This window comes from Carlito syrichta, unplaced genomic scaffold (genome assembly GCF_000164805.1).
Source record: "Carlito syrichta isolate Samal-C Ts95f unplaced genomic scaffold, Tarsius_syrichta-2.0.1 Scaffold288994, whole genome shotgun sequence".
Classification (NCBI taxonomy): Eukaryota; Metazoa; Chordata; class Mammalia; order Primates; family Tarsiidae; genus Carlito; species Carlito syrichta.
The window spans coordinates 5,102-31,943 of NW_007233090.1; the positions used below are offsets into that span (position 1 = coordinate 5,102).

Here is a 26,842-nt window from a genome sequence, read left to right on the forward strand (position 1 = left end):
AAAAGAATAAAAAAGTCACTAGTATTATTTGTTCATATTATTTAAAGTAAATTTCTAAAGAAAAGTTAGTTATTGATTCAGCCTTTACATGTTTTATTTTTTCATAGCAATTTCAGTAAATTGGTTTAAAAGCCCCAAAGAATTCAGAGCATGGGCTCTGAGGCAGTCTTTCTTCCCTAAAAATAATCATACATTGGACCTTGATCTAACAGAGAGATCTATCATTCGCCCTTCCCAGTCATTCATTAGTATGTTTGAACTTTGCTGTGCTAGCTTTTATAAACTGATGTATTTTGGATCACTTGAAGCTTATAAGCCAAGTAAACAATTCTAAGGGTGTTGATGATAACTGAAGAGTGAATGTATGGCAGAATGCTGCTTCCACTAAGAGTAGACAGACCCACAAATCATGGAAAATTTGGATCTTTCTTTCTCACAAGTTTTCAAATGAAGGAGATATGACCAGTTGTTTTTACAAAATTAAATCCACTTTCATAAAAAGAAATTTTGAGATTCTCATAACGGATTGTGACTTGTAATGATCATTGACTTTCTCCTTGTTTACAATGAAACAAATCATATACATCATTCTTTTGCTTTTCCTCTAGGCATACACACATACACACACACACACACACACACACACACACACACACACACACACACACACACACCCCTCCTCCCTGTCTCCCCTTCTTATTTTGCCTGTTTGGTCTTTAGCACAGATGGATATTGTTTCACGATGATAGAAGAAGATGATTCTGGGATGCCTGTGGTCACTTCTGGATGCCTAGGACTAGAAGGCTCAGATTTTCAATGTCGGGTAAAGAAGATAACTTGATTTTACTTTGTAACCTTTCATTGGCTAAATTTCCAACAAGTTTCAAGCAAGATGAAGCAATTGTTTTCTTGGCCAGTCAGTTTTTAGTATAGCCATGTGCTGTACAATGACATTTAGACCTCATATACGATGATAGTAGGCGGTGGTCCTGAAATATTATTAACACCATAATTTTGCTGTACCTTTTCTGTGTTTAAATATGTTGTGATATGCAAATAATTACCATCATACTATAGCTGCCTACATTATTCGGTATAGTAACACACTGTACAGGTTTGTAGCCTAGGAGCAGTAAGCTTTGCCTTATAATCTGGGTATGTAGTAGGCTGTGCCATCTAGGCATACTCTATGATGTTCCCACAATGACAAAATTGCCTAATGACACAGTTCTCAGAACATATGCTTGTCTTTAAATGATACATGACTGTAGCTTAGAAAACATTTTCACTGGGCCCACTCTCCCTCCATTTTGAAATCCAATCTTCTTTTTATTTTTGCTGTTAACTTTTTGTTTAGTGTTCCATTAGATCATCTTCTTCCAAATCCAATTTAGCTCCTTGTATTATGTTAAGCATTCTTCCTCAGTTTTCAAAATGTACACTGGTTATTATAAATGTAGTAGCAATTTTGTTGAAATGCAAAAGTTGAAGTAAGATAATACATGGTCATTTGAAAGAAATTACCTGATAGAAAATAACATTTTCAAGATGTTTGAGTGAAATTATCAGAATTTTGGATGAATTCTCCAAATAGTGATACTTTCTTAAGTTTTAGATGATGTAACTTTGATATTTACAAGAAACCCACTAATATCTATTTGGGTTTAATGATAGGACACTCCCATTCCTCATCAAAGAAGATCAATTGAGTGCTGCACAGAAAAGAATGAATGCAATAAAGACCTGCACCCTACACTGCCGCCATTGAAAAACAGAGGTAAGGCAGGTGGGCTGCTCTCTGGAAGACCTTTAGGCATAAGGCAGATACAGACTAGAATCATTCTCTCTTTCCCAAAGTAACCTACTTGTACCACTTCCTGCTGCTGGTTCAGAGAACTTGGGCAAGAGAACATAATGAAGCTATCGTTCGGAGACAAGTGGAAGGAGTCTTATGTGGCTTCACTTTCATGATTTCTATTACTTTTACTTCTCCACACTTCCCTGAAGAACATTGCGATCCCTGGAGTTTCTAGTGTGTTGCAGGGTGATAGAGAAGGGAGATGGTGCTTTTCGTTTACCTCTGACAGTTATTCAGAAGTTGTATTTCCTCACAAACTGCAATTTGCGTGTATTTATTTAAAAATAAAGACCGTATAAAGAACTAAATCAAAGATTATTTGCTATATGGTGTTTCCTTTTATTTATGTCAGAATAACTAGTTTTTAGTCAAATCTTATAACAATGTATTGATTAAATGGGGAAGATGTCTAAAAAGTTTTAATTTCAAAACTTACATATTTCTGTGTTTTTCATTCAGAAAGACAAACATTGCATCCCAGGAGACCTTTGGTTGGAGACAGCTCTCATGTTTCCTTTCTCCTTCTTGTTCTCACCACAGAAAGAAGATTTATAATTGTCATAGAGTTTTAAGTCCTAAATCTTACCTAAGTGATTTAAGATGATTTTTCTTGATGGATTTTATTTCTTGAGAAGGATATCTTTCCAACAAAATATAATGGAATTTAGTGACTTTGATAACATTTCATAACATTTGTTCCTGCTCTATCCTGGAAACCTATACAAGATTGATGATACATATTTTTATTTTGGTGGCAACATGCTTAGGTGTTAAGGATACATAAATGGATGGAGAAAATTCTCCCTCCCAAGAGATGTACATTAGAGTGTAAGAGAGAAGAAGAGAGTATGTAACTAGTTAAATTATATGTGGTCAGGACTGAGTAATAGAGTTAGATTATATATACATATATTAAGGACACAACAGAATGAGTACCTAGCTCTGCCTGCGATGAAAGGAGATCGAGATGACTTTAAGGATGAGTAGGGGATTGCCAAGTAGATAAGACAGTAAAAGTGAAGTGGACAGAAAATTTAAAATTAGCATGGCTAGCATTAGCCAAGCATTGTGTTAAGAATTACATTTGTGCCTCAAACAACCGTATGAGGTTCTACTTTAAAGATGAGGGAAATGCAGCACAGGGAGGTTTATGAACTTCCCTGTTGTATAGCCTTTGAGTAACAGTGACTCAAAACAGAGGCAGTAATAAGTACAGAGAGGTCTGATATGTGATGTTTGAGAAGAATTTGCAAAATATAGAAGTATAAAACAGCATGACTGGTTGGAGCCAGATTCTAGTGAAGACTTGGAATGTGAGGGAGCATTAGCTGAGGAGGTTGAGAAGGAGGGACTTATAAAAGCAGTAGAATATGTCTCTACAGCACAGAGTGAAAAGGCCTAGAAGGAAGAGTAGGAGCAATGAGAAGAGTAGTCCTTGGTCCAGGGCAGTGTGGGATGGGGGTGCAGGTGTGGCTGGTGGCTTCCACTGAGCATTATATAAGGTGATTGGCTACCGTGGTGTTTAGTGGCCTTAGAGTTCACTGCTTTGAATTCTGAGGATCCTAGTTATTGAGTAGGTGAGGTCTGTGCAGATTCTATGTTACCTTTTTAGCCCAGTCACTTTGGGGTCCAATAAATGTCACTGCAGACCGTGGTCTGGGAGTACTGGCTTTTTTACATATTGTACCACAGAGCTTCTGCCTTTGTGTGTGTGTGTGTGTGCCCCCGCTTTGTATACCCATGTACAGTGTTTTTATTGAAAGTGTTCTATATATATTTGCTGATTGTCAGTGATTATTTCCAAGATTCTTTATGGCTATATGATGGTATCTTTTATTTCTAACTGCAGTTGTGAAAGATCTTCTAGCCTTATAAAAACAGTCCTGGCATTTTAAGCAATTACAAAGCACTTATCAGAGAAGAGAAGTAGTGACAGAAGGCAGTTTTGTTCTGAAGCCAGTAGTGATTCTTACTTGCCTCAGAGTGAACCAGAATTCCCTGGGGGGTTCTTGATTCTACTTCCCAGGGCAGTTGGAGCGGCAGCTCAGGTAGGAATCTGCTGCCCTGGAGAGAGTTGTGGGCCCTGCTCCTTTCCTGATAGGTATCTGGAAGTGCTCACTTTCCATGACTCTGGCAGCAGCTTGAATGTTTACATTGTTAATGCTCTGAGCACAGGTAATGGCAGATTAAAACATGACCAGTATGACCAGCAGAAACAAAAGGGTTATTGATAAGGATCACCTATTCAGGAGGGAATACAAGGAGGCAGTAGATGAAGCTACAAGGGATAGGGTTATTGGGGCAAAGAAAAGGAAAATGGGAAGGTAACACTAGCCTTCAACAGAGTGCTTGACAGGAAAGAGTTCCTTAGAACCTTCTGGTCTCATTGCTCTCATAAATCAGAAATGTAATAAGATAAGTAGTAGATAGTACTTTTGTAGCTTAGAGTGTATTCTGTGTCTTGCATTTACATGGAAAGTAAAAGGCAGTGAAGCTGAGAGTTTTAGTAAAATCATATCACTGGAATGGAAAAGTATTCTTTGTTCATATACTGATAATACATTGTGGTTATGTGGTTAGTTCTGGTTTTAGTTGAGTATCTAGTGTTCTCTTTGGATGTCTGTGAAATCAGGGTTTTCTTTTCTTTAAATTTAGAAATACGTTTTAAGCTAAGTTTCCAGTGGCAGTCTTTACACATATGTGTGCTGTGGTCTCTGTACACCTACAGGTATGTAGAAAGAATATACATTCACTTCCACTGGCTGAGATATTGTGACACCTTGGGTTTATTAACTCTGCATATACCCTAAGGAAGGGAGGAATGAAGGCAAAAATTTACTAAGACAGTTTATTGTGCAAAATTTTAGCCTGCTTAACTTTAAGAACTTACAAAGTATTTTCAAGATTTACTGACTAATGTGTTTCAGACCATGAATGTGCTAATTATATATGATTCATTTTTGTGTTAAGGCCTGATGACTTTTTGGATATGCATTATAATAGTTCAAGTTCCTGAACTCCTTTTTCCTAGACCATTGGCAACATTTCTGAATTTATTAACATAAAACTGCTGAATTTATTAACATAAAACTGCTTGTTTTTAGTGGTCTCTCATTTAGTCCTTTCAGATTAATCTTTTACAAGAATTGTAGGTCACAAATAGCTGTTAAACATATGTAATTTAGGCTGATGAGCAAAGCATAACATTGACCAGCATGAAGTTTGGACAAGAAATTAGTGCAAAGATCTGTGGATTGTAGTTTTAAATAAATAATCCATACTTTTCCTGAAATATTTCAAAATAAGATTTTGAATTTATGTATTTGTGTCAATTTCCTGATTTTGGAAATTACGTTACTCTTTGGAAGACACTGCCCTTGGTCTTAGGAAGTACACTCCAAATTATTTATGAAAGGAAAGTGGCATTATGTCTGCAACTTTGAATGATCCATAAATAGTGCAGATACATGAATAAATTTTAAAAATACATGTTTTATACACACTCACATATACACACACACAGGATCCCAAAAAACCTGGAATTCTTTTGGAGGGCATGCCCCATGTAATACAGGCTTCCCCCACTAAGTAAGTGTTCTAAGAACCTATCGGTATCAGTGTACCAGATAGTGATGTTGGGAGAGGTTTTGTTTGGCTTCAGTGAATTTCTTTTATTTGGATATTCAACACATTTACTCATTTCATGATGGATGATTTACATGAACAACCTGCCCACACCTTGCTGAGTGTTGAGCAGTTTTTGACCAAAATGGCACGACCCCCATGTCCTACCCTTCCTATTCACCTGATCTCACCCCAAGTGACTTTTTTGTTTCCCTGGATGAAAAAGTCCTCAAAGGGAAATGTTTTGCCGATGTGGAAGAGGTAAAACAAAAAATGGCAGGAGCACTAAAAGGCACCAGAATTGACTACTTCAAAAACTGTTTTGAGCAGTGTCTTGGTAGGTGTATAACATGAAGAGAGTGCTTTGAAAGTGACTGAAATTTAAACATGTAAGAATAAATACACAGTTTTTTATAGAATGAATTCCAAGTTTTTTGGATCAATCTATCTATCTGTCTGTCTATCTATCTATCTAATCCATCTATCATCTATCTATTGTCATCTATCTATCGAGAGAGGTCCTGAGAAAGCAAGAAAATTGTTTAAAAAATAGGATAAAATTGGCCAGACTCGGTGACTCAACCTGTTCCCAGCACTTTGGGAGGTCGAGGCTAGTGGATTGCCTGAGACCAGCCCGGGCAACTTGGTAAGAACTTGTTTCTACAATAAAATAAAAAATTAACCAGGCGTGGTAGCACACGCCTGTAGTCCCAGCTACTTGGAAGGCTGAAACGAAAGGATTGCCAGGGTGGCCGTGCGTGTGCCACTGCACTCTAACCTGGGCTACAGAGTTGAGACTCCAACTCAAAAAAAAAAAAAAAAAAAAGAATAAAATGTTAACAATGAGAAATTTTGGTGAAGAGCATATTGGAGTTTTTTTTCCTATAGTTTTTCTGTAAGGCTGAAATTATTTTAAAATAATTGAAATGAATGTTTACATTGGTGGTGACATGGAAACTGTTGTGGCCTTTTAAAAGGATATTTGACAATATGTATGAAAAAACTTAAAATATATGTCCTTTGAACTAATTATTCTTCTTCCATGAATCTTTATTAAGGAAATAATCATTGACATGTGCAAAGACACATGCAAGAGTGTTCATTATAGAATTTTATGTATTATAACACAGAAGCCTTACAGCAGAACCTTTGAATGTATGAATGGAGATTGGCTTTCTAATTAGGATGTCTGTATGTATCTAGTCTTTAAAAATCATGTTGCAATTATATAATTTCAAATAGCTAGAAGGAGGATATTGAATGTTTCCAACTCAAAGAAAGATAAATGTTTGATATGATATATATGATAATTACTCTGATCTGATCATTATACATTATATGTATCAAAACATCACGTTGTATTTAATAACTGTGTACAATTATGTGTCAGTTAAAAAAATTAAAAAATTAAAAATCAGTAAGAACCAATAAAAAGTCATGTTGCAGAAAAATTTTGTTGTTTTGGAAAATATTCATAGTGTTATTAATTAAAATAGTTGTAAAGCAATATATATTATAATGCCTTTTGTGAAATATTTTGCTCATGAACTTTTTTATTCATTGAAATGATGCTGCAATGGCATATGCTAAACTGTTAGCAGTAATTTTTCCTGAGTGATGAGGAGATACTGACTTTTTAAATATTATTTTAGTTAGTTGTTCCTGTTTAGTTTTCCTCATTGAATATATAATACTTTTGAATGAAAAGAAAAAAGTTATATTGGGTGGGATAAGGTCCCAAGACAAAATTTTTAGGTGATCACATAGTTAAAGGTGTACAGCACAACTGGAAAGCCTCTTGCCCATAGCAACCAAAGTCATAAATTACAATACATTAATACTTCTAAAATTAAATAAGTCATCAAACTCTCAAAATATACAGTGCTTTTAATAAGAATGGTGCTAATTCTATTGAGGAGTGTACCTGACTTTAAGTCAATTTTCTCAAAATATGTCCCAGAGACCACCTGGGACAATTATTAAAAACCACATGGGACAATTATTAAAAAATAAAATACTTTGAACAAAAATATCTGGAATTAAAGTCAGTAAATATGCATTTGTAAGCCGGGCTCGGTGGCTCAGCCTGTAATCCCGCGCCTTTGGGAGGCTGAGGTGAGTGGATTGCCTGAGCCCGCGGGTTCGAGACCCGCCTGGGCAGCGAGACCTCATCTCTACAATAAATCAAAAAAATCAGCTGGGCATGGTAGCGTATGCCTGTGATTCCGGCTACTTGGAAGGCTGAGGCGGAAGGATCGCCGGAGCCCAGCAGGTCGAGGCTGCGGTGGCCGGAAGCGGCCACTGCACTCCAGTCTGGGCGACCGAGTGAAACTCCAACTCAAAAAAAAAAAAAAAAAATATGCATTTGTATAGAGCTAAGTCTTTTTTATTTATATGAAGTTGGATAAATTTGATTTAAGAACTCAAGTTAAAACAAAAGTAATATTTAATCATTTGTTCTATAAAAATGTCACACATTCTTTGTCTAGAACTTATATACTCTTTTAAAATAAGATTCCATTTATGAAACATTAAGCTGGGTATTTTGGAAGGACGTCTTCGTTTACAGTGTGCGTACCCATGTACTCTATAGTTGGCAACATTTGAGGAGTCCTCTTCCTTTGTATCCATCATAAGATGACTTTGTGTTTTATGTACAATGAGTTATAGATTCATTTTTAATGCAGATTCACAGTATAGAGGACTCAATAACATGAGGAGAACCAGTGAACCCATCAGCTGTATCTGTAATAAAGATAAGCTACCTGTTTATATTTTAGGTGTACAAATTCATTTCTTTCTTTATTCATGTTCTTTCTGTGGTTTTATCCAGTGTCAAGCCTATTCCTTCCAGACAGGAAGAAATGTGTACCCTTGAGTAAGTGCCTCAATGAATGATGATTCATGCTAGCCAAACATATTTACTTTTGGCTGTATATGTATTTTTTCTGATTAATTGGCATGTTAAAGGGATCTTTCACATTTTGTGTGTGCTGCTTAGCACACGCTTTTAGGAAAGAGGTGCTTTCTAATTTTTAAGTGAAAATATTCTCTGTATTATGGCTCTCTTTCTTTTTAATTTCAGATTTTGTTGATGGACCTATCCACCACAAAGCTTTACTTATATCTGTGACTGTCTGTAGTTTGCTCTTGGTCCTTATTGTTTTATTCTGTTACTTCAGGTAAGTTTCCAACATGTAAATGCATAATTTTGAATTTGTAATATCTTTCTTACACTAATATTCTACTGCTTTTGCCTATTGGGGTTTTTCACCACAGGCTTCTTTGACCTAATTAGATCTTATATCTAACTGAAAATATCTATTACTCTGGCTAAATATTTGTCCTAATGAGGCAATAAATGGATATCTATCTCATTTCTGCTCCATACATCGAAACTACTCAGATAAATATTCTATCTCTAAAGAAACTTGGGTAGTTGGGGAATACTGGTTGCTATTTAGGTTTGATTCTAAGAAGAAAACTGGCTGTGTTAAAATTAGAATGGCTCTAGTAATTTCTTATGTCTCAAGCTAAAAAATTCCTCTTAGTATTAAAATATTTGAAACATAATTTATAGATTAATTATTAAAATAAACTTAGTTATTATATTAAAGTTGAGTGTTCATCTAAGAACTTGTTTTTTTAGTTTGTAAAATATCAGGCATCTTTATATTCATATTATTTGTCTTTTGAGCAATTTAATACTCATTTGTGATACTCTGCAAATGGGTAGATTCATTGATTCAAATAAAGTCATTTCTAATTGAAGACATTGTAATTATTGATAAAAGGTTTTTAAAGCTTTACTTTATGTTATTGCTTTCTACATTACTTTATATGAGGCAGTTAGCCATAATGTGTTTTGTAAACCAAAAATTTGCATCTTTTATTAGTTAAGAATCTTAGTAAAAGATTTTAGGGAACAGATATTGAATCTATTTAGAAACACTAACAAAAGGGTCTGCTTGGATATATGCAATTGACAGGAGTAGAGAACAATTGTAGATGGCTGAGACAGAATAAAAACGTGGTTATTTAAAAAAATAGGTTAGCAAGGTAATAATAATTTGTATTTTGGAAACCATAACTAAGAGTAACAAATAGGGAGTGTTGAACCTTGGATTGTATGTATGTGCTAAAATAAAACTGCTGTGATTACTGTTTTAGCTACAATATTTTACACCATCATTGCATTTCAGTGTCTAAAATTATCTTAATCTATCCATCTTTAGGTATAAAAGGCAAGAAACCAGACCTCGGTACAGCATTGGGTTAGAACAGGATGAAACTTACATTCCTCCTGGAGAATCCCTGAGAGACTTAATTGAGCAGTCTCAGAGTTCAGGAAGCGGATCAGGCCTCCCTCTGCTGGTATGACAAGAGCATACCTTGAATTTAAAGGAAATATCTCCTGAAAGGAAATGTCAATAAATACAGGGTTTCATTTTACTGAAACAGATAGGGTAGTAGACAAGAAGAAGGCTCTATACAGTTCGTTGGACATCAGATCTCAGATGCAGGGCTTCCCGATAACATTTTGACATATTGAGGGTAAGGTGATTGTTTTTTAATGTAAGTGTATGGTTACAATCCAGACCCCCAGACATTCTGATAAAAAAGCAGATTAGAAAACGTTAAACATGGGGCTATCTTCCCTCTGTTTTCTGTAAGGATAGCATTACTGTACCTTGGCCTGACTTTTGAAGGCAAAAGTATTACAACCACCTGGGATCTGAGTACTTCTACAAAGGAAGAGGACTGCTTTTCAGCTGCAGGGTTTACGTTTCAGGGTGAAGTCCCAGCTTTTCCATTCAGGAGAGGTTTAATTTTCTGATGGTCAACACTGCCAACCTTGAAGAAGAATACATGTAGCAAATACAATTCTTACATTTGAAAATCTATAGTCTTATACTTTTTTTTGTAAAGAAAAGAACAAATAGTAAAATCTCCTTTGGCATTAATGAATTAGATGTTCCTGCTGTTGCACTTTAAACTGATTTGTTTTTTTCCAGTGCCTCCCCTTCAAACTTAGCTTTCTAATAACTGGGAGTGAGCACTCTAAAACCTTTGATATGACTATTACTTTCCTGGATGAATCATCTTACTAGCCAGTACAGCCTAGGAGGTCTTCTTTCTCAGTTTGGTATGTGTGGCACGGAGGCTCAACCTGCCTTCCTAACCTCTCCTCCTGCTTCTCTCCCACCTGCTTCCTGAGCTCTAGCATCAGCTTTGAGTAACTATTTCTCACAGACTAGGTATGCCCATGCTTTGGCAAATGTAATCTGTTTTTGAGACGTTTCTCCAACTTATGGCTCCAGGCCTACCCACATTTTACCTTTGGGACAACTTCTCAGTTACCCCAGACTAAGCCACTCTATTTGTCTTCTGCCATAACATTTTCTTTTTAGTACTAATAATGGCAGTGTAAAATAATGTTATAGTTATAAAAATAATATAGTTATCAAAATATAACTATAATATAGTTATCAAAATAGTGTTGTAGTGTTAATTTTGTGTCTTTTGGCAAACTCTGTCCTCTTTGGGGTAGAGACTACATTTTGTTTACTTTGTATTCCTAGTAGGGCACCTGATTCATTAAAGGACTTCAATAATTTGTTTTAAAAGGCTCTCACCCCCTACTTTTAATATCTTAAATTATCTTATTTCTATAACTTAGATACCAAAGGGTAGCATTTTGCTTACATAATTTAATGGTTAAGAGCATAAATTCTCAGGCCAGATTGCCTGGGTTCCAATTCTGGCCAGACAGTGGCCTTTACCAAAATGTTGTTATTTAATCCTCATAGCAACCCTATAAGGTAGTGCTAGAAGTGTGTCCCTGTATTGTGCATCAGGGCTATTGGCCCAGACAGGTCAACTAGCTAGTGTGTGGAGAAGCCAGGATTTGAAGCTAGGATTCAAACCCAGATGGTCTGCCTGAAGAATCTGTGTTCTCAACATTTGTGAGATGTGAACCAAATGTTAGTTAAATAAAACAAAAACTTGCATTTGATAGGAGCAGGATGGGAAGGAGGGTTCTATAAAACCCAGTACAGTAAAGAAAAAGTCTCCATTATAGATTTAATACCTGGTATTATAATTTAGTTATTATGATAATGCAGAGATGCACAGTTGTCTCTCCATATATTGTTATGAGTATCTTAATACTGATTTGTTATTTATTTCATTAACATAATGAGAAAATTTATACCTTATGTATAAACACATATTTGGACCTATTGTTTACCAGGTGACTTTATAAATGTCCTTTAATTTTCGATCTTTTCTTTTTTCATGAAATATTCATTTCTTCCTTCCTCAAAAGGAAGGCATATTATAGCTGTGTTGTAAAAATTAAGATAGTGTGTATTTTTATTCAGTGTTTGTCTCCTCATGGCTGTATGTATATATTTATATAAAGCATAAATGTATGTATATGTATGTACATGCATGTTATATGTGTATAAATGTAGATATATGTATATATTTGTATAAATATAAGCATATGTCTACATTTTTATAAAATACCTGCCAAATTATTTAGTACATACATAGTATGTATTTAATTCATGGTTATATATTATTGTTATTTGTACTCTATTAACCTAACCTTATAAAGGAACAAAAGATGGAGTAAATTATCGAACTGAAGATTAAGCTTCTTAAGTGAGGAATCTTTGTGGAAAGTCTTTCTCATATGTATTATTCATGTAGTCTTATTAAGCAAAGTGATTTAAGCTGGATATCTGTGTGTAGAGGTGTGTGTGTGTCAATAATTCAGGGCACAGTAGAATGTACTGAGCATTATTTACAAGCTGCATGTTTTCTAGTATCCATACATGTACTTAAACATTAGAAACCATCAAAGATATAATCACTAGATAAGATGACAATCCTGGAATAATGATAATTCCTTTAAAAACTCTTATGTATTTAGTTGTACCCAGTGCACATGAAACACTTCTCTTTTTGGAATTCAGTATAAGTGATTATATTGGCAAGGCAAGGTGGTTCAGCCTGTAATCCCAGCACTTTGGGAGACCAAGGGGAGTGGATTGCCTGAGCCTGTGAGTTTGAGACTAGCGCGGGCAACTTGGCGAGACCTCATCTCTACAATATATCAAAAATTAGCCATGTGTAGTAGCGCGAGCCTGTAGTTCCAGCTACTTGGAAGGCTGAGGCGGAAGGATCGCTGGAGCTCAGGGTGGAGTGACCATGAGCCTGCGTGCCACTGCACTCCAGCCTGCGCAACTGAGTGAAACTTCAACTCATGGGAATCTGCCTGGGGAACGGGAGGGGGCACACCTCATCAACAAGGTTACCTGCATATTGAGCATTTTTATACCTAACCCTGAATTGTACCATACATCTTTAGAAGAAAAAAAAAAAAACTAAAAGAAAAAAAAAAAGACTGTAAGCTCCTGAAGGAAAAAAAAGTGATTATATCCCACAGACATTTTATTTATGCAGTCAAACTTTCTTTTTTTTTGAGTTGGAGTCTCACTCTGTCGCCCAGACTGGAGTGCAGTGGCTGCCCCTGGTCACCGCAGCCTCGACCTGCTGGGCTCTGGCGATCCTTCCCACCTCAGCCTTCCAAGTGGCCGGAATTACAGGCGCACGCTACCACGCCCGGCTGATTTTTTTATTTATTGTAGAGATGAGGTCTCGCTGTCCAGGCGGGTCTCGAACCCGCGGGCTCAGGCAATCCACTCACCTCAGCCTCCCAAAGGCGCGGGATTACAGGCTGAGCCACCGAGCCCGGCTGCAATCAAACTTTCAAAAGTTGATATCTAAGAATGTAATAGAAATGAAAGTTTAGGTATACAAACACCAGAAACTTTTGTTAAATCAAGTAAAAACTAAAGTAAATCACATTTAAAAACTTTCAAGTTATATTTTTAGTTCCTTAGATGTTATAATAAATCTCAAAATGCAAGTCTATTTTTAATTTCTGAATGTAACTTAGTGACACTTTCTATCTTTGAGATAAGTTGCTCCTTTTCTATTGAGCATTGCGAATTCTGTCACTATTTTTATCAACTTGTAAGATATATTATCATTAGAAAAGAAGCATCTGTAAAACCATTTATGTTAGGAAATAGTCCATAGACTTCATGAGCACTGTTTGTAACATCTGTAAATTAAATGTAATATTTCTTTTTTTTTTTTTTTTGAGTTGGAGTCTCACTCTGTCACCCTGACTGGAGTGCAGTGGCCGCTCCCGACCACCGCAGCCTCGACCTGCTGGGCTCCGCGATCCTTCCGCCTCAGGCTTCCGAGTAGCCAGAATTACAGGCATGCTCTACCACGCCCGGCTGATTTTTTTGGATTTATTGTAGAGATGAGGTCTTGCTGCCCAGGAGGGTCTCGAACCTGCGGGCTCAGGCGATCCACTCACCTCAGCCTCCCAAAGGCACAGGATTACAGGCTGAGCCACCGAGCCTGGCTATAATATTTCTTTAATAAATGTGGGCAGTTTCCTCTTAAGCAAGTAATCTAACTACTCGTGTGTTTGGCTCCCACTTCTTGGTGCCCTTGGTGTTCCCGTTCCCTTGTTTGGGAATGGAGTGCAGCATATGGAACATGACCTTGCATGGCACGCTGGACTCCCAAGGGGAGGAAGGCAGCACCACACATGTGCTTGCTTACTTATTTCCATCAGACTTCACTGGCTTCATGGCATATCAGCAGTTATTTTAATTTTTATTGCTTCTTTTAGAAAAAAAGATTGCCTTTTGTCAAAAAGCTTTCAGTCTGATATAAGTGTTGTTAATGGTTCTGGCATTACCTCCTGAATTGATAGAATCACCCATTGTGAGAAATCAAAACTGATCCTAGTTGTTGAATAGAATAGTGCCTTTATGCCTCGAAATGTTTATGTCCTAATCCCTAGAATTTGTTGCTTTACAAGGCTGTTTTTTATTTTATTTTAGAGACGACGTCTCACCAAGTTCCCCGGGCTGATCTTGAACCTGCGGGCTCAGACAATCCACTAGTCTCAGCCTCCCAAAGTGCTGGGATTACAGACTGAGCCACCGAGCCCGGCCCCCAGGGCAAATTTAATACCATCTGATGGTTTAAGCTTGATCCTGGAGCCCTAGGTTCAGTTCCCCTAGTTATAAAGGGACCGAAGTGTAGACTCTGGATTTTAATGCTGGTATTATTCTTTGTCCAGACAGTAACCTAGCTTTTGTGTATGTTTAATGCTTATTGTTCCCTGCTATGGTCTCAACTCCTTCCCTCTCTCCTTCCCTCCCTTCCTCCCTGCTTGGAGATTTCCTTTATTTCCTGTGTTTCTAATAGTACATTATGTTTTTTAATTATAATTTATTCATGATTAGGTCTATGGTGGCAGGAATCTTTTCAGGGTATCTTGTATTCCATTATGGTGGTAGAATTGAAATTATTCTATTCAGCCAATTACTGTGATCCCATTCACACTTTTCTCTATGAAAATGATAATGGGTAGAATGAAGTATTTATTAATTTGGAAGCAATGTTTTGAACATTCACAATCCATACTCAATCTCAAACATATTTAAAAGTGTACAGCATGAATTAATAAATAAATACAAATAACATGTCTATATAAAGAAAAATCTGGCTAAATATATTTTACATGCAATAATTGTTTCTTCTCTAGAGGAAAAAAGATTAAACAAATCTGTAGTGCTGTGAATACACTAACAGTGTGTTTGGGGATTTAACAGGTCCAAAGGACTATAGCTAAGCAGATTCAGATGGTGAAACAGATTGGAAAAGGTCGCTATGGGGAAGTTTGGATGGGAAAGTGGCGTGGCGAAAAGGTAGCTGTGAAAGTGTTCTTCACCACAGAGGAAGCCAGCTGGTTCAGAGAGACAGAAATATATCAGACTGTGTTGATGAGGCATGAAAACATTTTGGGTGAGTAAAAGTCTGTATAGCTATGTTCAGGGTTTCCTAGCTTTCCTCTGTCATTCTGTTAACATCTGCATATGAACTCATTTGTCTAAACCCGTTATAAAATATATCGAAGTTTTCTTCTTGGCATGGCCCCAAGAATATCATTCGCTTCTAATGGGAAAGCTCACAGGAAGAATAACTAAGGCACTTCTGTGAATGAATGATGGGTTGGAAATGGAATACTCTTAAATATTTTTTCTTCAGAAACAGGAAATGCAAAAGAAATATCAGAATTTCTTAGGGATTTGAAGGAGCATATTTTGATTTAAATGTTGTGAGAAGTCATAGGAGATTTATCTGCAGGGCTTATTTATATCAAGAGTTTATATTGGGAACTGATTTACTTTTTATTTTCTCAAGTTATAAATGACGTGTCTGGATCTTTCAAGTAGAAAGAGAGTCAGCTAATCAGTGGAGTGTATGTCTTAACTGAGGACCCTGTTTTGCACAATATCTTGTGTGTAACTACTGGGGGTGCCAAAAAATGTATCACATTTTAAGAGATGTTATTTATGTGTTACTTTTGGAAGTTGCATTGAATTATGGTAGCAATGTGTAATGTGATGTTCGCTCAAAAGATGGCATTAATCAAATGAATGCTAGCATCACCATGTGACACGCAGGATAGTCTAAAAAAAAGGCAGAAGCACTGTTGTCATTCGAGGCGTGCAAGACCACTTTGAAGCTGTATTTGAAATTCGAGAACCTTGTGCAAGTACAATGACAATGGAGGTGTGAGCATACAACAGAACCTCCAACTTGTCTAACAATTGCATGCATTCATGATACGTTTGAGACATATGGGACTGTGTGTGATGTGCACAGGAAAGATCCAGGAGGTCTCACACAGCAATAGTTCCTGCAGTAATTCACTATAATCAGAAGTGTCTGGATGCTGATGGTAACCACTTTGAACACCTTTTGTAAATGCAGAAGTCAAATGTGACCTGTATTCATCTTTTGTTGTTGGTATATATTATTACATTTTTTAAATACAGTTTTTTCCTTTCTTACACTGTGTATACATTTTTGGCACCATCTATATAATACTGTAAATTTATTTAAAGATCAATTACTGATCAGAAAGGGAGCATGTTTTCAGAAACAAATTCTTAATCTTTCTCTACCCCTACAATTTTGATTGGTATTAGTAATTTAATACCAGCATAGGCATAATCAGAAAACAGAATGAAATTTTCAACTAAAAACACCTATGATAAAGAACAATATCTGAGAATATGAATTATTACTGATACTATTCAATAACACCCCGAAACCTTTTTTGTCTTTTTTTTCCTTTTAGGGTTCATTGCTGCAGATATCAAAGGGACAGGTTCCTGGACCCAGTTGTATCTAATCACAGACTATCATGAAAATGGTTCCCTTTATGATTATCTGAAGTCCACCACCCTAGACACTAAATCGATGCTGAAATTAGCCTATTCTTCCGTCAGTGGCTTATGTCACTTACACACCGAAATCTTCAGTACTCAAGGCAAACCAGCAATTGCCCATCGAGATCTGAAAAGTAAGAACATTCTGGTGAAGAAAAATGGAACTTGCTGTATAGCTGATCTGGGCCTGGCTGTTAAATTTATTAGGTTAGTATCAAAGTGACCAAATATATTTTTTATGATTCTTTGTACCACTTTTCATAGATCATACATTTTGTAACTCAGTGTGGCCAGGACCTTTAGTAGAAGGGGAATTTCATTAGTTTTGACTTTTCATTGCAGAGAAAAAAACCCACCAAACGTTTTATTGGCAATGCAGTGTGTTATTGTTTCTGTGCTCATTGGTGACTTAGCCTAGAGACTGTTCACATTAGGTTTGCAGCTGTCATGAAGCTGTAAAGAAAAGAGGTAGCTGATGTCTGGGAATAGGTGGTCAGAATTCTGCGTAACCTTTGTAAGTAGGAAAAGTTTCAGAAAAAAATCTACATATTATGTAGGAATAAAGGCAATGTTTTCTATATGGTATAAGAAAGATACCTTGCCTATGTGTTTTATGAGAAATACTAGAAACTAAAAAAAACACACAGTTATTACTCAGCACGATTATCCTGTAGCTTAAACAGTGAATATAACATCTGGACACATAAACCAAACATTATAAAACAGTGGTTTCAGAGCCCTGGGTCCCCTTGGGTTACATCAGTAGCTTTTGCACCGTGGGGAGAGGACATGTCCAGTACTGGGGACTCTATTTTGCTCACCCTCACTCTCATCAGAACAACTCCCTTTAAAGATTATTTATTTATTTATTTTTTTTTTTGAGTTGGAGTCTCACTTGGTCACCCAGACTGGAGTGCAGTGGCCACTCCCAGCCACCGCAGCCTCGACTTCTGGGCTCCGGCGATCCTTCCGCCTCAGCCTTCCGAGTAGCCGGAATTACAGGCATGCGCTACCACGCCCGGCTGATTTTTTGTAGAGATGAGGTCTCGCTGCCCAGGCGGGTCTTGAACCCGCGGACTCAGGCAATCCACTCATCTCAGCCTCCCAAAGGTGCTGAGCCACCGAGCCCAGCTAAAGATTATTTAATTAGAAGAAATTGTTCCTCTGTTTTGAAAACAAAATGAGTTTGCAGACCAGTGGTATAGATGGATAATCATATAACTAATGTTTTAAGAACTCAGTTTAGGCTTAGCCGTTGTTAAATTGCTGGACCCTCCTGTGGATTATTTTTTCTAAAGAAACCTCTGTAGAATGTGAAGAAGGGCATGAAGGAAAAGCTGTGGAGATGATTAGAAGTTTGGAAAATGAAACCTGAAAGAAAGAACTAGTGTACTGGTCTTTTCGGACAGAAGTAAAGGCTGAAGTGTGATTTAATAATGAACCCCAGATATAAGAAGGTCTTCATCATTTAGAGGATGATAAATAGAAGTTCTTGAGCTCTAAAAACAAAACAAGAGGAAATGATTTGAGCTATAGATTTAACTTAGAGATATGAACCTCCTGCCAATAAAGATTATTAAGTCTTCTCTCCCTTCTGAATTCTTTTTTTGACCTACAACCCTTTTCAAGTCTTAGCTACAAAAAAAAAAAAAAAAAAAAAAAAAAAAATCCCAGGAAGCTTCTCAAATTACCAACCTCTCTCTCATTCCCTTCCCTGTTAAATTTCTCCAAAGGGTAATCTGCCTTAACAACCCAGTAATTGGTAATGTTCTTGTAACTTGGGTTCTACTCCATCCTCTCTGAATGCTGCTTTATCTAGAGATGCTATTGGCCTTGGTCTCCAGGGGCCTCATCTTATTGCCCTCATTCTGTCCACAGTGCCCGACCCTTTCTTCCTCCTGTTTTCTTTCTCTCTCTCTTTTTTTATTTTTATGTTTTGAGTCAGCGTCTCACTCTGTAGCCAGGCTGGAGTGTAGTGACACATTCACGGCCATCACAGCTTTGACCTGCTGGGCTCAGGTGATCCTTCCGCCTCAGCCTTCCAAGTAGCTGGAACCACAGGTGTGTGCTACCACACCCAGCTAATTTTTTATTTATTGTAGAGACGAGATCTTGCCAGGTTGCCCAGGCTGGTCTCGAACCAGTGGGCTCAGGCAATCCTCTTGCCTTGACCTCCCAAAGTGCTGGGATTACAGGCATAAGCCACCACACCCGCCCCCTCCTGTTTTCTTGATGTGCCTTTTCCCTACTCCATTGCTTCTGCTCTCTTTTTATCTCTTACGTAGTTTTCCACTGCTATATTTCCTGTCGTATCTGCTTTTCTTTCCCAGGTCCCAGTTTAGGTTGATCCATTCTAAAATGTGAGGTGTCTAACATCTTCCTTTGCCCTACAATTTTTGGCTTGCTTAATTGAATGAATTCTGTCTCCCTGATATCCCCACTTGTACTAGGACAATCTGAGCCCTCTGTGCCATTTTTTTCTAGATTCTGGGGTAAAGTGTTTTGCAGTTCCCTTCTCTTTGGCTTTCCTCTTTCCAGTCTTTTCTCCATGCCACCTCCTGATTTATTTTCTCAAAGCATAATTTTGGACATCCTCATGATTTCATAGTTTTCCATGGCTTTGGATTATAATGTAGTTAGAGTCCCTCGGTGCAGGGCACCCTTTTTTTTCTGACCCTAGGCTATTCTTTAGCCCTAGTCCTACACCATTTTTTGTTTTTGCTGGATGTATTCTGAACACTCTATTTTTCACGCCATCGCGAGTTTGTAATGTGCTTTTATCATTACCTGAATACTACCCCCACTCTAATCTAGATAACAGCTACTGATCTTCAGTTTCTTCCTTTGAGATGCCTTCTAGTCCCTATTCTTATATCCTCTGGTGTGACCCTGTGCACGTTATCGTGACATTTCTCACACTGTTGTGCAACGGTCATTGACTATGTATCTGTCACTTCCAATGAAGAGGAAGCCCCTTGAAAGCAGATAACGTTTATTTTTAAAATGTTCATCCCTAGTGCCTTGCCCCAGTGCTCATTTCTTTAGTGTTTACAGATGCTGCATAACATATACACGATTCCATATGGACTACAGGATGAAGAAACAAGCACCTTTTCCTATCTCTAGAGATCCTACAACCTCTGGACAGACTCTGCCTTTCTTGTTTTAAATTCTACGAACTCTCCAATTTGTATGCTTTCTTTTGCAAAAGGGAACTACTTGCATTTTCTCCCTACACGCCCCATGTTTGCCTTGCTTTTTATTGCACAGTTCCTTGCTTTTTATTGCACAGTTCCTAGAAGCATGGGATGCCCTGCTTCTCCATGTATCTTAATCCAGTCTCAGGCTTGCCTCTAAGTCACTTTATCCCCCAGCTGAGAATAATGACCACATCTTCTGTACTCCTACTGTAACTTCCTGGCCCTTATATGCCTGGGACTGTAATTATTTTGGTACATGTCTCATCTTTCCTATTAGTCATTGGCCACCTTGAGAGCAGGATCCATGCCCAATTAAGTAATGTATTTCCCGTTTCACATGACATAGTGAGTTACCCATTATAGGCATTCTAACGTTGTTTTGGATCAATAAATGTTAGGCAATAACAAAGTAATTGAGAACTCATCTCCTCTATGGACCTTAAAGCAAACAAGGAAAGTGAGTATCTGCTGTATTTCTGAAATTTAGTTCTATTTAATGTAAGGGGAATGAACTGAATGATCTCTCAAATTTCATGCAAACCCTGATTCTAGGAGGTGGAGGGGACAACAAAAGGGATAATTCAGAAATTATTTGGCGTAGATTGACTAGTTCATTAAGAGAGGAAAGAAACAACAATGCTAACTCAGATGTTGGTTGTGCAGACTCATGGCTAAAGAGTAGCTTTAGCGTTTACCTTTCTGGGCCTCAGTGTCCTCTTCCATTAAATGGAGGTTGCATTTAATCATTTCAGGCCATTTTCATATTGTTATTTTTTGTGTTTCAAAGTTTGTTCTTAGTTTTTGAGCCTTGCTTTGTGAGTTTCTTTGTTTTCTACTTCTCTTGACTTTTATATTGTGTGTGTGTGAATGCATGTGTGCACATACCCAAGGATATTCATTTAGAGTGTTTAATTGCATGTAGAGTCCTAACTAACTCCGTGCTGAATTCTTAGACTTCATATGTGAACTTTCTGTGAGACCTTAATCTTTGCCCTGGTCACTGTATAGTGGTGAGTATTTTCTTAGTTTTTTTTTTTAGTTATTTTGGAGAGGTTCCCAGTGAAGTTGAGAGCCACAGAGAGGCAGCAGATTGTGCCCTAGAGATTTCCTGCTCGTATAATTTTTAAAGTCCTGTATTGGTTTCTTCATGCACTTTCTTAAAAATGATGTTAGTGCTGATGCATTTCCTTTTGCACAGCAATGTAACTCAGGTGATGTGCTGGCTTTCATCTGTTACTCTGAATCTTTCCTGAGTAGAGAAAACAGTGACATGTGAAATGCCTCGTAGGAACTCACAGAGCTTTCCACTTTTGACTCAGGAGAATCAGTGACCTCTCTGATACTTCAGTGTCAGAATGAAAAATTTTCTTATGGAGAAAATAAATTCTGGCTTAGGGCTCTCAGGTATTAAATTTTAAGTAGAAAACCTACAATGAAGACTAGGCTGTTGCACAGATCTCCCAGTTGACGATTGTCAAATTGTCCAAGTGCACAAGAGAGGGGGCATCCTTGCCCAAAGGGTACTGAAGTTCTGTGTCTTGCTGATGTGATTATTTTTAGTGCTGCTTTTGGTTTGTAAAAAGTGATATGGCTCAATGACTTGCCAAAGTCACAGAACTAAGCACATTAATGACAGAATTCACACCTAGTCAAGGTATCTGCAGACGTACTCACCTTCTGTAAAAGGGTTTTTAGTGCTAAAATACTGTTTCTAAGAGACCCTGAGATTTCTCATGACTTAATCCTAGCAGCATTGCTCCCTGATGAAAATGACTGCAGAAAACTCTCCTCATTGGTTTGGGCAGAGTTAAGTTCAGCAGATTACTTCCATGGCTGTCTACGAGATGCTGCAGCATCACAGAGGAATGTGCATTGCCTCTTCTTCTGTAGGTTATGAGAAACTTTAATACTTTGAGGGGTAGAAATAGTCTTTCTAAGAGGTGATTTGACATTCTCCAGTATATGTAGTGTGTAGTTAATTTCAGACCTCACTTAGAAGCCAAGAGCAAACCTGTGGCCCCCTCGTGTGTCTTATCACCCCCACTCCCTTCACATATTCTTTCAAGGACAGTTCTTTGTTTTAAAAAAGCTTGTTAGATTTTTAAAGGTATACAGTGTTTTCTTCTTCTGTCTTTCTCTGTTACCTTTTTATCTTTCTTATCCCTCGCTCCTCCCTCTCTGTTCTAGGCATGGACCACATGCAGCAGGACAATCACCACATGTGCCCAGAGGCTCAGTGAGGTGGAGCAAGCTTGCTGGAGCTAACGACTCTATTTCCTGCTCACCTCTCTTTGCCACAGTGGGCGCTGCTTATGACTTTCATGAAACTCTTACGCTGTTTATGGTGCAGTGGGGAATGTGCACTGTTAGCAATCAAACAGTGGAGCTTCTCCTCCTTCTCCTCCTCTTCCTTCTCCTCCTCTCCCTCTCCCTCCTCCTTCCTCTCTCCTTCCCCTCCTCTTCCTTCTCCTGCCTCCTCCCAACTCCTCCCGCTTCCTTCTCCCTCCTCCTCCTTCCTCTTACCCTCACCTCCTCCTTCTCCCTTCTCCTCTCTTCTCCTCCTGCCCTCTCCCCTTACTTTCTTATCCCTCCTCCTTCTCCACTTCCTCCTCCTCCCCCTCTTCCCTTCTCCTCATTCTTCTCACTTCTCACCAGAGTCATTGGTATGGATTTATAATTAGGAAGTTTAATTTACTTGAAAAACATTTAATATAAGGTTAATAGAGATACTATATATATATTTTTAAAGCCCTCCTTTACTCTTGGTCACCAGAATGAAAATCTCTTTGCATACCCTTCATCTAATGTGTCATAGTCAGAGGATAAGGCATGCAGTGTTCACTAAGGGTACTCATGTTTTCATTCTCCATCATGCCTGGGATCTTAGCTGCAGGCTCCACTTCCAGCCCTTTGAAGGCAGCTTGATGATTTCCTTCCCACAGTTACACTCACACCTGCAGGACACACAAGCCATACTAGGTGCACAGGCAATAAGGAAGTGCACTGTCTATACAAGTGATTAAAATTATCCTTTTTATGGTCACTATGTGAAGTTCTAAACAATGTCAGTGGTAATAACATATCTCACAGCAGGGTACATTGCTCCCACCATCACCTTCCTGGAATGTCCTTCCTTGAGACCTTCAGAAGAGAAGAGGAAAATCTTAGTTTTGTGTCTTGTTTTCTTTTATCTTTCAGAATCAAAGTCTTCTTTGCTCCCCTCTGCTGCCCTCAAAGCAGTAGCCTTGAGAATGCCTTTGTGTCCTCCCTGGGTTAGAAGAGTCGCTTGAAGTGTCTGTACACCTAGGAAGCCCTTTAACCATCAGCGTAGACCTCACTCCCACCACGCTGGCATTCTCTGTACATACCATTGTCATCCATGTGACTTTGTTCAGAAATACAAATTTAGGGCCAAGTGTGGTGGCTTACACCTATAATCCCTACACTTTGGGAGGCCAAGATGAGAGGATCGCCTGAGCCCAGGAGTTTGAGAACAGCCTGGGCAACATGGAGAAACCTCGTCTCTACAATAAATAAAACAAATAGTTGGGCATGGTGGTGCATACCGGTAGTCCCATAGAAGACTGAGGCAGAAGGATTGCCTTGAGCCCAGCAGGTTGCTGTAGCCATGATCATATCACTGTACTCACTCCAGCCTGGGCAATGGAGTGAGACTGTGACTCAAAAAAAAAAAAAAGAACCTGGTTTTCATGCCTTTTTATGTAATCCTAGTGAAGGAAGACCCTGCATCTGATATTCAGATAGTTAGACTTTAACATTCTCATCCTTACCTAGTACACTAGGGAATGTGGCATCCTTCACAGCAGACCTGGAAATCCTAGGAACCTGTCTTCCTCTTTGGCATGTTGGCCTTATGTTCCCATTTATGTTGTACCTTTTCCACATGGTATGGTTGCGGGTTCTTCTCTTCCTTCCTAAACAACGCCAACTCAAAGTCAAAGACATCTTTACTGGAGATTGTGTTGGAGAGTATTGCATAAAATTTAGTCCTAAAATTCATGCTACCTGGTGTTTTTCCTAATTTTTTTAAATACAGGACTTACCACCTCATCATGACCCTAGGCTAGAAGGGGAGAATGCCTCTTCTCTCTCACTGGCTTCCCCCTTACTCCAAACCTCTCAGGTTACTGTTGATTTCTTATCCAGGAAATTGTGGATATTTTTATTTTTCCCTGTTTCAGCCTTACTGTTTTTATGTTTAATGTTTTTCTTTTAAAAAAAAAACACTCATTAAAGTGTGATTCTAAAATAAAGAAATCTTCTCCTGGAGAAGTTACGTGACATATCTTAATTTTATTTATTTATTTGTTTATTTATAGTTGAGGTCTCTATTGCCCAGGCTGGAGTGCAGTGGCATGATCACTGCTCCTGGCAGCCTCCACCCCCTGGGCTCAGGTGATCCTTCTGCCTCAGCCTCTTGAGTGAGTAGCTGGAACTACAGGCACATGCCACCACATCCCGTTATGTATGTGTATATGTAGGTATTAATTTATTTTTTTGTTGAAATAAGGTCTCACTATATTGCCTAGCCTGGTCTCAAACTCCTGGGATCAAGCGATCCTCCCATCTTGGCCTCCCAAATGGCTGTATTTACAGGGGTGATTCACTGTGCCCAGCCTTATTTTATTTTCTTCAAATTATATTTTTTATTTTTTTCTAACTCTACTTAAGTCTGTATCTCCTTGGTACTCCCATTAACAGGGACAAAAGCCGTGTTGAATCTAGCAGGAATATTAATTATAAAAGTATAATTAGCTAAAATTGCTTACTTAATTCTCTAAACTTTTCATTCGGGACCACTTAGTACAAATATTTCTCCATGAAGAGGAAGAAGAGAGAATGCAATTTTTCTGCAATGAATGCAGTACCTATGCTTTTGATAGAATGTTTTCAGTTCTCCTCAGTAGAAACTAGTCTTCTCTGTCATGTTGTCTCCTTTGTTTAGATCACTGTTGATCTTGTGGTCCTTATACCAAAAGCTATCCATTAATCCTTGAAGTGTACATTTTTCTAGTTCCTGGTCCTGCTGGGTTCTTCTTACTTATAATACATTTAATAATATATATATATTTATATTAATATACAGAGAAGTATACAAATTAGACACTCATGTCATAATTTCATATTAACAGGTGTTAACAGTTTACCTTATTTTTTTCCCTGGTCTTTATTTCTAAAATAAATAAAATGTTGAAGACAGCCTGGTTGCAGTCCCCTGCCTGTTTTATTTCCTTTGATCCTTCCCAGAAGTAACCAGTGTGCTATCTATATTTCCTGTATATGATTTTATTTATTTATTTATTTATTTTTTTGGTTGGAGTCTCACTCTGTCGCTCAGACTGGAGTGCAGTGGCCGCTCCCGGCCACCGCAGCCTTACCTGCTGGGCTCCGGTGATCCTTCTGCCTCAGCCTTCCGAGTAGCTGGAACTACAGGCGCGCTACCATGCCCGGCTAATTTTTTGATTTATTGTAGAGATGAGGTCTTGCAAAGTTGCCCAGGCAGGTCTCGAATGCGCGAGCTCAGGCAATCCACTCACCTCGGCCTCCCAAAGGCGCGGGATTACAGGCTGAGCCACTGAGCCCGGCTTGTATATGATTTTATAATTTGACAACATATGTGATAGCTACTGCAGAATATAGGATTGTGGGTTTGAAGTTATTTTCTCCAGCTCTGCACCCCTTACGCAGTATCCATCCTTTCTTGCCAACCTTGTACCCTCTACCCCACGCCCCTGCATGAACAAGGAAGCAAGAGCAAGCTAGAGGTGCCCTGCCCACTTCCACTTCCTTCTTTCTCTAAGACCCTTTCTTCCTGTTAACACCATGTCTATGCTTGCATGCATGATGCCAGCTGACTCCACATCTTCTCTCTTTCCTTCCTTTATTTATTTATTCTTGGTGCCCTGGTGTGAAATCACTTTCATCACTTTTATCAGTTTTTGGTCTTGAAGATGGATGCAAGCTCTATTTTTGTTTGCTGTTATTTGGGAACAAGTAAAACAATGTTACTGAAACCCTAAGAAAGAAATTTAATCACTTTGAAGTATAGAAACATGCCTGAGGGAAGAAGGGGCAGAACTATATGTCTTGGAGGAGCTGACACTTTGTAGTATCAGAGAGGAATTACTTGTAATTAGCATGCTTGTTGTTTAAGTGTGGTGCTAAAGGCATTTGCCAGTAGGTTAATAGTGATCTTTTACTAAATTAATTGGTTCAACAAAATGCTGTTTATTCTTCTGGATGTTGGTAAGCTTTCATTTTATGACTTAACAGAGATTGTTACATTTCTCTTTAAATTTCCAATATCAAAGTTAACTGTGAACAGACTTTTTCCTTCTTTCCTCTGAGGTGTATTAGTTGACGACCATGTGCAAGACCCACTGGAGTAGAGATTAATTGGGGTTGTACTCTTTCAGGACATACTAAATAATTGTGACACATACTTGAGGCTCAAAGGAGTTTATAATCACAAGTGGGAAGACAGATACTTACTCAAATGCTACTAGGGAGGATATTTATTCAGGTATCACTGGGGAAAATACCTAGTGTGGGAGAGGAGGGGGAGGAGAGATGGTAGTACTGAGCATGCCTGTCCTGTGTAAGCAACTGGTTGTTTTTTGTTTGTTTTGGGGTTTTTTTGGTATTTGACAGACATTCACAATCCTCAGGTATATGTTTTTCGGTGTCTGATGATCAGTGTGTTTACAGATGAACTATGTATATATAGTCCAGCCATCCCAAATCTTTTTTTTTTTTTTTTGAGTTGGAGTCTCACTCAGGTCGCCCAGACTGGAGTGCAG

General features: G+C 38.2%; 1 protein-coding gene across 1 annotated transcript in view; it reads left to right on the plus strand.

Annotated features, from left to right (window-relative positions):
- Positions 1-720: 720 nt before the first annotated feature.
- The window catches only part of BMPR1B (bone morphogenetic protein receptor type 1B), a gene marked incomplete at its 5' end in the record, with an annotated part of 35,108 nt that continues 8,986 nt past the window's right edge, over positions 721-26,842 (plus strand). The window contains 6 exons of the mRNA XM_008054070.1: positions 721-823; positions 1,675-1,777; positions 8,568-8,664; positions 9,718-9,856; positions 15,196-15,388; positions 16,731-17,028. Coding sequence (XP_008052261.1) covers positions 721-823; positions 1,675-1,777; positions 8,568-8,664; positions 9,718-9,856; positions 15,196-15,388; positions 16,731-17,028 — 933 coding nt within the window. The remainder of the gene's footprint in view (positions 824-1,674; positions 1,778-8,567; positions 8,665-9,717; positions 9,857-15,195; positions 15,389-16,730; positions 17,029-26,842) is intronic.